This window comes from Tympanuchus pallidicinctus, unplaced genomic scaffold, assembly GCF_026119805.1.
Source record: "Tympanuchus pallidicinctus isolate F22 unplaced genomic scaffold, pur_lepc_1.0 scaffold2, whole genome shotgun sequence".
In the NCBI taxonomy this organism is placed as follows: domain Eukaryota; kingdom Metazoa; phylum Chordata; class Aves; order Galliformes; family Phasianidae; genus Tympanuchus; species Tympanuchus pallidicinctus.
In genome coordinates, this window is record NW_026294721.1 from 40,970,634 (window position 1) to 40,986,392 (window position 15,759).

Consider the following 15,759-nt stretch of genomic DNA (forward strand, 5'->3'; position numbering starts at 1 on the left):
CCGGCGGCGCCGGTGGGGGCGGGCGGGGCGGGGCGGTGCCGCCGCTGCGCGCTGTGTGCTGGAATGCACGGCGCCTCCCGCCCGCAGCGCCGCCTCCCCGCTCCGCGTCCCGCAGCAGCCCCGCGGCCGGCCGGCCTCGAGCCGCCGGTGAGTGCGGCGGGACTCGGGCCCGGGCTCGCGGGAGGAGGCGGAGGAGGCGGGAGGGAGCCGGGCTGGGCGACGGGCGCTGTCCAGGGCTGATCGGCGGCCGCGCGGCGGGGGGGGGGGCCGGGCCCGGCCGGGCCGCGGGGGGATCAGCACCACGGCTAAGGGGCCGCGTCGGCCGCCCGCGCCGCGCTCGCGGCGGGGCCGTTGCCCGCGCTCCGCCGCCGGAAGACGTTTCGGCCGGGCCGCCGCGGGCCCGAACGGAGGGCCCCGGGCGGCGCTCGTCCGCCGGGCGACGGGCGGGAGCGGCCGCCGTGACCTTGCCGGAGACGCTGAGCCGCCCCCGCGCCGGGGAGCGGGAAGCGGAGCCGTCTCCTCCGTCCCGGACTCCTCGGGGCGGCCGTGCCCGGACGGGCCCCGCGGCGGCGGCGGGGAGGGCCGCTTTGTGTGGGCAGGCAGAAAATGGCCGCATGCCTGGCTGCGAGGGAGGGAGGGGAGGAGGGAGGGCTGCGGGGGCACGGCCCGGCTCCCCCGGCCGCCTCCCGGGGCGGATGCGGGCCGGGTCGGGCCGCGCGGGGCCGGCGGCGTTTCGGCGGAGGCCGTGGCTCCCCCGGCCGCCATGGCGGGGCTCGGCCCGGAGCCGCGCTCGGGCCGCGCTTCCTCCGCGGGCGGTGTTGCCAAGAGGAGGCCTTCCCGCTGCGAGACTGCTTACAGGTGTGCTTTTTTTCCCCTCTCGACAGAACCGCTGCTATGGCGACTCAAGTGCTGGGACAGTCCGGTGGGAACGGGCTCTTTCCCGGCGGCGCTAACATCGGCATGGCGTTGTCCAACGACATGTATGACTTGCACGACCTTTCCAAAGCCGAGCTTGCGGCCCCGCAGCTGATCATGTTGGCCAACGTGGCCCTGACGGGAGAGGTGAATGGCAACTGCTGCGATTATCTGGTGGGAGAGGAGAGGCAGATGGCCGAGCTGACCACGGTGGGTGACGGCAACTTCTCAGATAGCGACGCGGAGGGCGTGGAGGATAGCCGTGCTGCAGAGAGCGACCGTGGCGCCTCGGAAAATGTGGAATTGAGCTCTCTGGAAGCACCCGATGTGGAAACCCAAGGCCCGGACGCTTGTCCTCCACCAGAGACTCCCAGCACGGACAAAGATGTCCCATTGGAAGCTCCAGGCACTCCAGAAAGCTCTGAGGACAAGTGTAAGAGCCTCAAGAACAAACCATTCCGTTGCAAGCCTTGCCATTATGAGGCCGAGTCTGAAGAGGAATTTGTGCACCACATCAGAGTTCACAGTGCTAAGAAGTTTTTTGTGGAAGAAAATGCAGAGAAACAAGTGCAGATCAAGGAGTCTGATTCCTACAGCGCGGAAGAAGTGGACTTCTCCAAGGGTCCGATCCGCTGCGATCGCTGCGGCTACAACACTAACAGATATGATCACTACCTGGCTCACCTGAAGCACCACAACAAAGCGGGAGAAAACGAGAGAGTGTACAAGTGTACCATATGCACTTACACCACCGTCAGTGAGTATCACTGGAAGAAACATCTGAGAAACCATTTTCCCAGGAAAGTATACACCTGCTCGCAGTGCTCCTATTTTTCAGACAGGAAAAACAACTATATTCAGCATATTAGAACTCATACGGGTAAGTCTTTAGTTTCTTTTCATTTGAGTATGGTAACAGTAGAGGGAAACCGAATGAATGAAGCGAAAGACGATTCTTCTGTTTGCAGAGCTTGTTCCACCCTGATAAGGCCCATTGCTGTTGTATGTAGTGCTGTCGGGTTGTATCATGAGTTTGCTTTGAGCTCCAGTCTGCAAGCTCTAGAGGACAGAGAAAATCTCTCATTTCAGGGGCCTGAGAGGAGATGAAGAACATCTTGTTTAGGGACTTGAAACTTTTTTTTTTTTTTTTTTTTAAGAGAGCATGACAAAAGTGGGCATGTGATGGTTGTCAGGGTATGCAATGTGGAATCCTGATGTAGCCACTTCACAGCAGGAGCCCATACTGCGTTTGTTGGTCTATAGGAAGCCCCTGGGAGAGATTCTGTCCCGATTTCCTGCCCTCTTCTCCCATCCACCAGTTTGCAGTCTTGAAGGGAAGTGTGGGGCTCCTTTCTGCTCTGATTTATACCAGATGGGCCCATGTGCCAACAGTGGGTTGCACCGCATCTCTGTAAGCTGCAGCTAGTTGGGAAATACCATGCTGAGATTCCTCCTTGGAAGGAAAGACTTCTCTTTGGAGGTTGCTTCCCACTGCTGACATCCACTCTGCTGACCCAGGTTGAAAGTGCCATGTTCTGGTGTCTGCTCTGATGGGATCTGGAGGGTATGCTCTGGTTTTCAGTGTGTTAATACTCCTTAATAGTAGCCATGTGGTGTTGTTCAGAGGATAGCATTGTTTAAAATCGCTCTTGACTCAACTTATATGCAGTTTCTTGTAAGAGATGTTGGGCAAATGGTTGTTCTCTGGTTCTCCAGTTTTCGTTGTATGTACTGTGGGAGGTGGTGAGAAAGAAAGCAGGCAGAAATTACCAAAGAGCAGGAGAAAGCTAAATCCTCCCCAGGAATTCATGGCCAAGCATGAGTCCATGCTGTGGTGCCTTACATTTGTCTTGGCTTCCTGTTCTCCTGTTAGTCTGATGTTGAGTGCCCAACTCTGACCTCAGAGAGATTTGCAGAAACTCACTCGGAGCAAGTTTGGGAAAACACTGTTCAAACTCTCCACAAGCTCTGAGAGAGGCAACCTGGGACAATCATTCACTGTAGGACTTCCCAGCATCACAGCCTTGGCAGAGGGCAGAGCTCTTTGCATTGGCAGTTGCTAAGCTCTGAGCTGATGAGGACACTCAAGACTGGTGTATTGCTTAATGATATTTAAAAAACAAAATAACAACAAAAAGCAAGTTAAACTGTTATCCAGTTCCTCTTTTCTCCTTAAAATTAGGTTTTTGGTTCTTTGGTTTGTCATGTCTTCTCATTGTTCCAACTAAGCTGAGATGAATGATGATTTCAGCACTTTTTGGTTCACTCTGGTGCTTGCTTTCTCTGCTGGGTTGTCTTAGCAGCCGGCAAATAGGGATCTTCCAGCCGATTCTTGCTTGATTAAAAAGCTCTCAAATATGTGGATTCATTTGGGAACGTGTCTTGTTTCCAGTAACGTAGATTTTGTCCCCAAGTGTTTAAAGCCAAAGAGAAAGCTAAAGAAGAAAGGATGAGCTACTGGCAAGTATGCTGATCCACCAGGCTCAGCACTTCTGCTGGCACTACTGTGTAATTGATTGCTTTGCAGACTGTTAACATAACAGCACTGACTGTAATGAAAACTGTCTGAATAATACAAGTGTCTTTGGGTAATAGTTTTAAAGGAGAAAACGTAATAAAAATATCCATTGGAAAGGAGCCAGATGGTGAATTGAGGTTGTGGAGATAAGGAAGCTGGAGTTGTTTTTAGCTTGATGTTCCTGATTGTTGCACCTGACTTACTCTGTGTGGGAAGAAGCCTCTTTGCAGATAAACGTCTTCTATTGCATTTGGGTCGGTTGTCTGAAACACCGACTATGCTCTGGTGCTGCAGGAAAGTGGTTTTTCTCCCCTCTGTCTTGGACTCGTTGATGCTACTCACTAAAATGGCAATAAAATGCTCCTTTCTTGTTTCCCAAGTTTGTTTTCTGGGGGTCAGTGAGCTGAATTGACTTACTGAGGACTCCCACAAATACCAAAGCTTTTCCTGTGAGTGTCTTCTGGGGAGGCTTTTTTGGTGGCTTGTTTGCAACGGGCTTGCAAAATGACAGTCAGTCCTTTGGCAAATGTCACTATAAAACAGCCCTTACACAACGTAGCCACGTGTTTAATTTTCAAGCGGTGATAGCATACATCTTATATTAGTTACGTTCATCACCTTCGTCTAGTATGTTTTGCTCATGTGCTCTATAGAAAATACAACGTCTTTGCCACGTTGTTGAAGTTACAGGTAAGTTGAAAGATGTGCAATGTGAGGTACTGGGAATAGCACTCGACTGTGTATTCCAGGACCTTTGGCCACGATTTGTACTCACTGAAAAAAACAGCCGTTCCTTTATGACAAAGCCCTACCCCTCCCTGGGACATGACTTAATCTTAACTGGAAAGGAGGGGGCAAGCTCTGGTTGTTAGGGTGATTTGACATTTAAGCACTGATTTAATCAAGAGTGCTAATCTGAACGATGTGATGGCAGGAAGAAATGCAGGCGATTTGCATGCATTACAAAGGTCTCTCCTCCAGGCGGCTGGAGGTCTCTGCCGCTGCAGTTAGAACTGTCCACAGTCTTTATATGGGATGTTTGCTGACACCTGAGTCTCGTTGAAGAGCACATTGGTTGTGTGCTTAGTCTAGTGTAGGAAAACGCAGTGATATGGCTCTGATGTGTCTGGAATAAACAGCAAGTGAGGATTTGCTTTTCCCTCCCAAACTTCACTCCCATCCCTGCTCCAAACTAAAACGTGTTGTTCCAGCTTGCAGTGACGGGGCATTCTCTGTTTCTCAGATGCATTAGAAGTTTGAGGCAAAAACCGACCAAAGACCAAACAAACCAAAACCTGGTGCTTTTATTTGCATCTTCCTACCAGATTCTAAAATTGGCCGCCTTTATTTTGGGCTTGCCTTTGCTTGAAAAGAAATTACTGATACTTACACGGACTATCTCTTGTGAAGACAAAATTTGTGGCAAGTTAATTTCCATTAGTTCTCCAGAAACAGTGACTGCAGGTGAAGGAACTGCAGATTTGAAAGTCTTCAAAATGTTGCTGCTATTCTTAAGCTATTGCTGGTAGCACAGTTTCACTGAGCCAGGCGTTGCAGTTTTCCACATCACAGGCTTAAACATGGAGGTGAGGGGAAGCAAAAACCTGGCTTCTTGGGTCGTCAGAGTGCTGGCAGAAAGAATGTAGAAAAATGAGCTCTAGTAGCTTAGGATTTCTCTAAGGGTAGCAGTTCCAATCTCTTTTTGCCAGAGAGCCGTTTGACTTCAGGTGGATGTGGGGTTGTGCCTTTCATATTCTGTCCCTTCGCTACCCTGAACGTGATACATACTGGTTCACCTGAGACGTATGCTTCTCACCGTGGCCCTGTTTTGAGAGAGAATGTGTTTTCAGATACAGCTTGGGGTTCTGTGACGGCCTGGCGGGTATGGCTCAGGAACCAAAGATGGGAGTCATGTGTGTTTCAGTAATTAATTTGGTGTTTTATTTTGTTTTTGCAGGAGAGCGACCCTATCAGTGTGCTATGTGTCCCTATTCCAGCTCTCAGAAGACACATTTAACCAGGCACATGCGCACCCACTCAGGTTGGTAAGCAGCAGCAGCATGACTCAGAAAAGGGGGTGGTTCTGTGTGACATGAAGTTGTCATCTCCTCCAGCGTGACCTGAGCTTTTGCTGCCTTTCTCTTTTTTAACAGCTAAGGTTGTTCCTACCTGCTAAGGATATATGCCATTAAGAAAAGCGGTGACAGGGGAATATGTCTTTTTCTTCGCTAACCAGGGTGTATCCTGAGATTTGTAGGACTGCTGTAGTAGTTTTGCAGTAAATCCAACACTGTGATAATGTATGAGCAGGTTCTTGTTTTCTGTCTGCTGTCATAGATCAGTTCAAATCAAGTAAGCTGAAAAAGGTATGAACCTCCGAGAATCTCCCCTTGTGATGTCTGTGGTTTCATTTCATCCAGCAGGATGATAAATGACCATCAGAGGAAATCCTCATATTTTGCTTAGTGTTACAGAAGGATACAAAGTAGTGCCTGATTCTGGCAAGGACATGCTGAGAAGGAATAAGCAAACTTAGAGTGATTTGATCTTGTGGTACTAAAAGCCAAATTAGCAATTTTCACTGGCCTCTATACTCCATAATTGGTCATAAAGCGGTGATGTCAAGAACTCCCTTCTTTCCATTGCTCTGTGCATGTTATCTTAGTCTTATTTTTAAATTAAATAATGGCATTCTTAGGAGCTTTTACTCTCATAATCATGCTAGGCACAAGCACACCTGTGCTTTGTGACCCCTTAAGCTCCCTAAGGAGAGCTTACATGCATCTCAGCTCATGCTCTTGGTTTGCTAATATATGAATTGATCAGACCTAGGTGAAGTTCTAATCCTATGAAACAGTAACAGAAAGCATCCTGAACAGTCATTTCAATTTCAATAGTTGAGACAAGAAGGCAGTTTTAATTGTTTTGTGATGAGGGTTTGGACCCATTAAAAATAGGCAGCTTTAAAAGGACCTGCCAGTATTTTAGTTTGAGACTTTTTCAATTGAAGCATTCTGCTTTCAGAAACAAAAAAACATTTTTGACTGCACATCTGTGCTAAATATGAATCTGTAAATGGTGTGGTCAACACTGCCTGGAAACTGTTTTTTCATTATCTTTTTCTTCTCTTGTCTGTGCAAAGACCAAATCTGTGCAAATTGGAAGGAGGTGAACAGTAGGATTTGCCCATGGTCATTGACTTCAAGGTCTGGGAAGGAGGGCGTGAACTATGCTGACAGAAGTGCGATTGCACACGGGACTCTTGCTGTCATATAATCATAGAATGGCTTAGGTTGGAACGGACATTAAGCATCATGTAGTTCCAACCCCCTGCCACGTACAGGGCTGCCCTCCACTAGATTAGGCTGCCCAGGGCCCCATGCAACTTGACATCGAATGCCTCCAGGAGTGGGGTGTCCACAGCTTCCCTGGGCAGAAGAGCCTGAAGAGGCTTGCTGCTCTCAGAGTAAAGAATTTTTTCCTAACATCAGACCTAAATTTCCCCTCTTTTAGTTGAAATGTCACTGTCAGACTGTAAAAAGTCAGTTCTCTTGCTTATGAGCTCCCTTTGAGTACTGGAAGGCTGCAATTAAGTTTCTGCAGCATTCTTCTCTCCAGACTAAACAAGCTCAGCTCCCTCAGCCTTTCTTAGGAGAGGTGCTCCAGCCCTCTGAGCATCCCTGTGGCCCTCCTCTGAGCCTGCTCCAATAGCCCCTCAAATTTCTGGTGCTGGGGACCCCAGGCCTAGATGCAGGAGTGCAGGTGAGGCCTCATGAGAACAGAGAAGGACAGTCCCCTCCCTCATCCTGCTGGCCACCCCTCTTGATGCAGCTCAGGATACAGTTGGTTTTCTGGGCTGCAAGTGCTAGCTTATGTTCATTCATCAGTACCCCAAATATTTTTGGGCAGGACTCTTCTCAGATAAATTCTTCTCCCAGTCTGTATGCGTATGTGGGATTTCCCTGACCCAAGTACTTGGCCTCATTAGTTCTTGTAGGCCCACTTTTCAAGTCTGTACTTGTCCCTCTGGATGGACCTATCCCTAGGGGACAGTAGTCATGTCCAACCTCCATCTGGACATAGAGCCATTTACCACAACCCTCTGACAGTGACCATCCAACCAATTATTATCCACCTAATAGTCCAGTCTTTAAATCCATATCTCTCAAGTTTAGAGAGAGCGATGCAGCGCAGGACCATGTCAAAGGACTTGCGCAAGTCCAGGTAGATTATATCAGTTGGCCTTCTTTTGTCCACAGACTCTTTCAGACCATCCCAAAAATTTGCCTGATTGGTTAGGCACAATCTGCCCCTGTGTTGGCTGTCTTGGATCACCTGCTTATGTCTCACGTGCCTTAATGTCTCTTTCAGGAGGATCTGAATGATCCTCCCGTGCACAAAGGTGGGGCTCACTGGCTTGTAGTTACTCTAGTCTTCCTTTCTCCCTTAGAAATGGGAGTGTTGTTTTTCTTTTTTCCAATCACTGGGGACTTTGCCTGACAGCTGTGTCTGTTTATATATGATGGAAAGTGGTTTGGCAACCATATCAGCCAGTTCCTTGAGAACCCTGGGATGTACGTCATCTGGCCCCATGGACTTGTACAGATTCAGCCTCATGAAGTGGTCTCAGACTTGGTCTGCTTTTACATTTGCAGAGATTTTGCTTCCTCTTACCTCCATGTAGAGGTTCAGGGGAGTGAGAGGTGTAGGAAGCCTGGCTGCCAGTGAAGACTGAGGCAAAAATCTTGTTGAGTACCTCAGTCTTCTCTATGTCTGCTGAAGCCAGTTCTCCCTTGTCATTTATCAGAGGGATTACACTCTCCTTTGCCTGTCTCTTCTGCCCAATGTATCAAAAGAAACCATTCTTGTTACTTTTCACATCCTTCAACAAGTTCTGTTCTATCTGTGCCTTGGCTTTCCTGCTTTTGTGATCCCACTTCTATTTGCCTAAATGGCATTTCGGTATTCTTCCTAGGGCATCCATCCCAGCTTCCACTGCCCTTTTCCTTCTCGTCCCTCAGCCTGACCAGTAGGTTCTTGCTCAGCCGTGCTGGTTTCCTGCCTCCTCTGCTTGATCTCTTAAGCTGGTGGATGGAGAGCTCTGATCCTCTGAGAAGGATGTTCTTAAAATGCTGCCAGCTCTGTTCAATTTGTCTGTCCCTAAGGACAGTTTCCTAGGAGATCAGGGGATCTAATCTAACAATTCCTTAAACAGCCTGAAGTTTGCTCTCCTGAAGTTCAGGGTCCTGACTCCTCTCTTTGGCAAGTCTATACTCCTCAAGATAGTGAACGTGACCAGACCAGACCTACAGCTCAGGCTGCCTGCAATCTTAACCTCTTTAGTGATCTGCTATGCACTGGTGTTTTAACAGCTGAAGTTAAAATAATCCTTCATTAAATAATAAAGAGATGCTGCAGGCAGAAATGAAATTTTCTAGACTCCTAAGCAAGCATCACCCACCCTCTTGCCAGAGAGGCAGCACAACTATGGAGAAAAGGATCTGGAATGACTTTTCAATATGCCTAGGAAGTGGCATGCATTAGTTTTGGAGGTAAATTTTTAAATGCTAGTTTAGATCTAAGTAGCACCCCTCAGCTGAATTTGTATAGGCAAAAAAGTTCTCAAAGTATTTTTCGACCTGGGTTATTGTGCCGAAAATGTTTTTCCTCTTTGCTTTGGAGTGTAAATGGATTCTGCTGCACCAGTGTGCACTAAACCTCACATTTCAGAAACAACTTGTGCATGCGGGAGTCATTTCAAAAATGCAGCTTTCAGTAGTAACAACATGATGGCTTTAGACTGCCTACATATTTCTTGCCAACGGTGGCCTGCAGCCAACCCATAAATGTGACCTAAATGAGACAGTGATAAACTCCACTGAACTGAACTTAACAGAGGCAGAAATCATTGAAGTGGCATATCTTTCACATGCTTAGTCTTTTGCTAGCTCATTTTCCCTTACTTCCTTTTCAATGCAAACGTGAAGTATGCTAAATTTGTGTAAAGTTGGACTTATTTGAAACGTTTGTGTGAAACTTCTATTCATCAAATGTTACATTTCCGTTTTTCTACAATGCATTCAATGGACCAGTTGGGTATGGATTCCATTTGCTAATAGTACTGTAGAGAGATCTCTGCGGGTATGTATGCATAGCCAGAACTTGTGACTTTGTTACTGCTTGTTTGGTTGTGGATCCCCTTCCTCCCAGTCCTTGCCCCTTCTCTCTCTTTTTTTTTTTGCATATTGTTTTTGGTGTCTTGTGAATGTGTTTGTGATTTGTGGTTTTCTTATGTTGATTGTATTTAATTTAAAAGGCGCATGGATATATAAATATATATAATTTTCTTTTTGATTTCATATTTCTGTGCTTGTCTTAGTGCAAAGTGATTTCCTTGCCAACCCTGTGCTTAATAATCACCACAATTCCGTCCCACCCTTCCTTCTTTAGGTGAGAAGCCATTCAAATGTGATCAGTGCAGTTACGTGGCCTCAAACCAGCATGAAGTAACTCGTCATGCAAGGCAAGTTCACAATGGGCCGAAGCCTCTGACTTGCCCGCACTGTGACTACAAAACAGCGGATCGCAGCAATTTCAAAAAGCACGTTGAGCTTCACGTCAATCCGCGCCAGTTTCTTTGTCCTGTTTGTGACTACGCGGCATCTAAGAAGTGTAACCTGCAGTATCACATCAAATCCAGGCATCCCGATTGTTCAGACATCACCATGGATGTTTCAAAGGTGAAGCTACGGACTAAAAAGAGCGAAGCTGACTTTTCTGAGAGCATCGGTGACAAAGTGGAGAAGGAGCAAACAAAAGGGGATTCGCCCACAAAGAAAACTGAGAAAACTGTGAAAGTGGAGAAAAAAGAGAACTTAGCAAAGGAAAAGAAGCCAACGAACAATGCTCCTGCACGCCAAGTGACGACCAGGAGTCGGAAATCGACTTCAGAAAACAAGGAGGTAGATATTAAAACTGAGAAGAATACCGAGAAACCATGTAAAACAAAGAAGGTGAAAAGAAAGGCAGAGGCAGAAATAACTTTCTCAAAGCAAGAGCCTGCGAGTGATACTATCGTAATGACGAAAAAGAAAAAGAAAGTGGAAACTAAGCTCAGAGACTGCCAGGAAGCTCAGAAAACTGATGATGTACCAGAGGCGGAACCTAAAAAGCAAAATTCTTGCCTTAAGAAAAGCAGAAAAAAGAAAGCTCTGAAAAGTAAGCACAGTAAGAAAAGCAATAGACTTGATGAGGAGAAGATGGAAGAAGAGGAGGTGGCGGACAAGTCTCAACTTACAGAAGAAGACAGATGTGTGAAACTCGACAGTCCGAGCAGCGACCAGGAGAAGGAGGAAGATCCTGCTGATCCGGCACCATTAGACAGTAATGTTGGTCATACTTGCAAGGGAGAGAACATCATTGCCAAAGAAAGCTGCGTACAAGAGCAGAGACAGCTTTGTCTGTCAGCTCAGGTTGCGGACACAGAGGCTGAGGAGAAGGATCAAGAAATGCCTGCTGCTGCAGTGGAGAGCAAAGACACTATCTGTGAAAAAGAGGAGAGAAAGATGGACACGGGGGAAGACTCTGAAGAATCTTCTCATGCAGTGTCTTCTGAACAAAGTCTGGACGGACCCGCGGATGTATTACCAGATCTGGAGCCCAGGAAGGAGCCAGAGGAAACCTGCTTGGCAGAAACTGTGAGTAACCCAGACCCGATAGACCTGACTAAGACACGCATCCTAGAGACAGAGCCACCAGCAGATGCTGTGGGAGTGCCTGTGCCCCCAGAAGGGCATATGCAGAGCCCTGAAGTAGCTCTGGCCTTATCACCTCTGGATAACGCGGCAGTGAACGAATCTCAGGAAATGGATGAGGATGAGGGCATCCACAGCCACGAGGGCAGCGACATAAGCGACAACATATCAGAAGGCAGCGATGATTCGGGGTTAAACGGTGCTCACTCTGTACAAGAGGAGACCAGCCCGAAGACCTCACAAGGAGCTGCCAGTAGCACAGCAGTCAGGGAGAACTATGTATGCATTTTTTGTGACCGCTCGTTTAAAAAGGAAGGTGAATACAGCAAGCACCTCAATCGCCACTTGGTCAATGTGTATTATCTGGAGAAGGCGACAAAAGGGCAGGAGTAGAAACAGCTGCGGTCTGGGAGCACGTGTATCTTTTGTAAGATCTTATACAGCTTATGTACAGATATTGTAGATTCTTTTTTTTTAAGCATGGTTTTCTTTAGTGTCTGCATTGGGATTTTTTTTTTTTTTTTTTTTTTTAAGCTGAAAATATTTTGAACAAGTTTTCGTGTAATGACCTCTTTAAATATTGGATCTCTTCATTAAAGAAGTAGGTAGGGTGTATGAGGCTGTGTCCTGTAAGTTCTGTCTGTTTATAGTTTGTTAGCTGATGCATTTGTTTTATAAGTTGAGCTTTAGGAACAAGGCTTGTAGCTACCATACACAAGTTGGATGTTCATAGAGCCACTGGCAGTTGCTTTCTTTTAGCAGCCAACTCCTCTTTCCCCTCTCCTCTGCTTTTGTTTTAGTTCTTTTTAACGTACCTTGATGTTCAAAGTGGTAAAAACTACTCAATGCTTTTTCTACCAGGAAGATAGCTTCTGTCACATAAAAGAGCACTTTGTAAGACAAATCGAAGTTGGCTAGCGATGAACGTAACTGTTTAAGGTAATTATAATTGTGAACATACATTTCAGATCCCCTTAGTATGAACAGTGAGCCAAAATTTGGGGTTAGTTCTTCCAACTTTTGTTTGGAGAACCTCTGCCTTGATTAATATCTTATTAACTGTTATGTGTCATTGACTCTGTTGTGGGGGGAGCAAGTTTGTTATTTTTAAGTTTTTGCTTTTTTTGCTGTTGTTGCTTTAAAGGCTTAAAATGTTGCACATTGTTTTTGTTTATACCTATGCAGATAAATCCTTTAGGAATAGCGCTTGTGCAGTACATGTACACTTTATATATGCATGTTGGGTTTCATTTGTGTAAGCTTTTCTTTCTTTGAACCATTTGGATTCGTTGCTTACCATGGGCCAGTTTTCTGTGATGTTCTTCACTGCAGATTTTTCTTCTTTTCAGAGGGTTTTGCTAGTTGTGCGTAGAGTTATGAGCTGTTTGGCTGTGTATTTTTGAGTAGCTTTAAAATTTTATATAGTTCTTAAGCAAAAGGATATCAACACAGTTCCAAAACACTATCTTACAGTTGTTTTTTTTTTTCCATAGAAATGCCACTTCTGATATTTTTAGTACATATACAGAGTAATAAATTGTAATTTATAGTTTGGGATCACCAGACAGGAAAGTAATCACTGTCAGTGAAAATGGTCTGAAAATTGTACAAGTCCAGGTGTTGCTTGATTTTTTTTTTTTTTCTTCTCTATTTTAATTTCTATGATGGACAGCAGTCAAGCTTCATAAGCTTAAAAAACAACAAAAAAAATTACCATAGATGTTAGATTTTGATGAATTGTAATTACATCTCACACACTGAAAAACGAAGACAGACTAACTGGTAAGCAGCAAACCTGGCATTAAAGGCTGTAGGAATTCCTGTTCCTTATTCATTCAGGTTTCATTTAATAGAATCATCCTGTTTCCTCACGGAGAGATCATCGGTCACGTAAGTGATCAGGTTATGATCTCAGGTCTATATGCAAGAAATATCGTACCGGGAGTTTTTGATTCTAAACAGATTTTCTTCTTGCACACACAAACGTGAGAGAGATTGCGTGCCTGCCAGTGGCAAAATGTGAACACAATCCACATGGGCAGGGAAAAAGCAAAAGTCCCATCTGTGCTGCAAAAGACTGTCTTCAGGTCTCTTGTCAGGTGCAGCAATTGGGGGTGGCTTCTCATCACTCTGCAGAAGTAACTTTGGAGGCAGGTGTTGTTTGCGGAGTGGAGCTAGTTCAGTATTTGTCAGTGTGTTTTAGGTACTCACGGTGTGCGTTCTGTGAATGTAAATTTCTAGAGCAAACCTTGTTTTTTTTCCTCCCTGTCCACATGTCATGTTCTCCCCTTCCCTCCGCCCCCAAGCTAACCTTGAATGAATAGAGAACAAAACTACGTTGCTTCTCCTTTTGGGAGAGATTGGTAAATAGGAGGCCAAAGACTTGAGAGGGAGGGCATCCCTCATGGCAGAAATAAATTGTATAGTGAGTTTTTGTTTGCTTAGATAGCATTCAATCCTTACCTTGGCTCTGACAATCATTGGCAACTGAAGATCAAGTTGCAACTATATTTATGCTAAATGTTAAGAAAAGAAACTTAGTTGTTTTCCTAAACAACTTGTTGTAATAGTCTTAGATGTGTTTCTTTTTTTTTTTTTTTGTTTAAACGGTGTTTCTTTTATATGTAAATGTTGCCAACGTTTGTGAGTAACATGAGCAGATGCTGGAAATTCCAGTACCGTGCAGAGATATTGTAGCTCCCCTTATATCCTTGCAAAGAGCCCTTGCCATCTTATGAGAGACTTGAAGGACTTCAGCTATGTTCAGATAAACTTGTGGACTGGCCTGATAATTATTCTGTTTTTAAATGGAAAATGTGGTGTACACTGACTTAAAATGTCTCTTGATGAGATAAAAACAAGGGTGTGGTTTTCTGAGGTACTGCACTGCAGATTTCTGGGAAGTGGTCAAGGTTTTAATGCTTGATCTAACAAGAACTCTTTGAAAACAGCAGTGTTCCTGTTAAGCAGTGTTTCTTATCTCAAGATTAGGAGCTGAAAATAAGACTAGAGAAATATTAAGAAGACAGGTCTCTTTGAGACCCTTACCAGCAATGTCCTGAAATACTGTTGGTGTGTTACAGTGTTGGAATTCTCTGCTGGCTTATGTCCAAGATTTGGGAGTATGTTATGTTAAAGCAGCGAAGATGTACTGCATCGTATGTACCTAAGATGTTAGAAATTGCTAATATTGAATATTTGTACTGGAGAATGCTGATTAGGTAAGCCACCAGCAATGATGGTTTTACTACGATGTAGCTCCCTCTAAACAATGACTTCTTTGTCCTTCTCAATATTCTTAAATTATTTTGTGTCGGTTTTGCCAACAGTAGCCTAAGAATGGTAGGAGTGTTCAACCTCAGATATGTGGGTTGAGGAGTTTTTAGCACAGCGACAGCTCTACACTGCCAGTCCTTGGTTGAGCAACATGGCGTTTGAGGTTTTCATCTCTATGGATCTATCCACTCTGTAACTGCCTTGAGAAAAGATCCAGAAGTGGATAGCTAGGCAGTTGTAATCCATTGTATTGTAATCACGGCTGGACTAGATGGTTTTAGTTGTCTTTTCCAGTTGTGATGATTCTGTGATTCTGTAGTCATTGTTTCTGTGTTTCGATGATCTAGGCTGGACCTTCATTCATTGACAAAAGAAGAACGTTTAACATCTGCCAGGCCAGTTAAGATGGGGTAGCGTCACTGATTTCAACAGATTTAATATAGCTGAGAAGTATTAACCAAATTCAAGAGGTTTCTTGAATGGCAGTTGTGTAGATACGTGGCATGCATATTAACAGAATCCAGATAGCTAATGGAATTGTTTCATGTGTACATACGTTTCCTCCCTCTAAAACTATCCTAGTTAACTTTTGTAAGCTGGCATGGAGTTGTGTTTATGACATTTGGTTGCACCATGTTTGATGCTTTTACAGTGCAATACTTGTATTCTCTGAATAAAACCAAAGGTAATTTTTTTTTTTTTTTTCATGTTCTCTACTGTAGTGCATGATGGCCTTTTCTACGTTTTTAATGTAAAACAAGCCAGATCATACATCCTATTTTCACTTAAAGTATGTTTTAAGTCTTTTGTTCAAAAAGTAGTGTAAAATTAAACTAAATTGCATTATATTAACCCTTTCAAGTGTATTTTCCTAAGCATAGTTCTGATTAAATAAACTTTATTATGGAACTCGTCGCTTCTGTCTGCCTGTATGGGAACTGTTGATCACGGCCTGAACCTCTGATTGACCACCTGAGGTGAGCAATGAGTCAGTCCTAGGAGCACAGGTGAAGACTGTGCTACTGGAAGGAGAGGAGCCTTGTTCCACCTCTCCTAGACCCCATTTAAGAGCTGACTACCACTGGGGAAGGGTCTCTTGGAGATTGCTCCTCTTGGAGTCTTCTCAGTGAGCCCAGGATATGGGTATTTTCCATTTTTCTTTAGCATGATAACCTGTTTAGCCTAATTTTTCTGTGTGTTTCTTGATTACAACATCCGTATATTCATTGGTTACACACTGCTACTTATTAATGGCTACAAAAAATGTTTTCAATTAAAGGGGTATGTTCTGGCTTA

The 15,759-nt window shown here is 45.2% G+C and overlaps 1 protein-coding gene across 1 annotated transcript; it reads left to right on the plus strand.

Moving 5' to 3' along the window:
• The first annotated feature begins 37 nt into the window (after positions 1-37).
• Positions 38-15,377, plus strand: REST (RE1 silencing transcription factor). Its single transcript, XM_052682982.1, has 4 exons — positions 38-147; positions 885-1,795; positions 5,391-5,474; positions 9,884-15,377. The coding sequence occupies exons 2-4, from the start codon at positions 895-897 to the stop codon at positions 11,578-11,580; spliced, it is 2,682 nt and encodes an 893-aa protein (XP_052538942.1). The 5' UTR covers positions 38-147; positions 885-894; the 3' UTR covers positions 11,581-15,377.
• Positions 15,378-15,759: the final 382 nt, after the last annotated feature.

Bases quoted from the DNA above. Each gene is read 5' to 3' on its own strand.
- REST (XM_052682982.1), top strand. From the start codon at position 895: ATGGCGACTCAAGTGCTGGGACAGTCCGGTGGGAACGGGCTCTTTCCC. The intron at 1,796-5,390 runs GTAAGTCTTTAG...TTGTTTTTGCAG, and splicing joins GCATATTAGAACTCATACGG to GAGAGCGACCCTATCAGTGT. The intron at 5,475-9,883 runs GTTGGTAAGCAG...TTCCTTCTTTAG, and splicing joins GCACATGCGCACCCACTCAG to GTGAGAAGCCATTCAAATGT.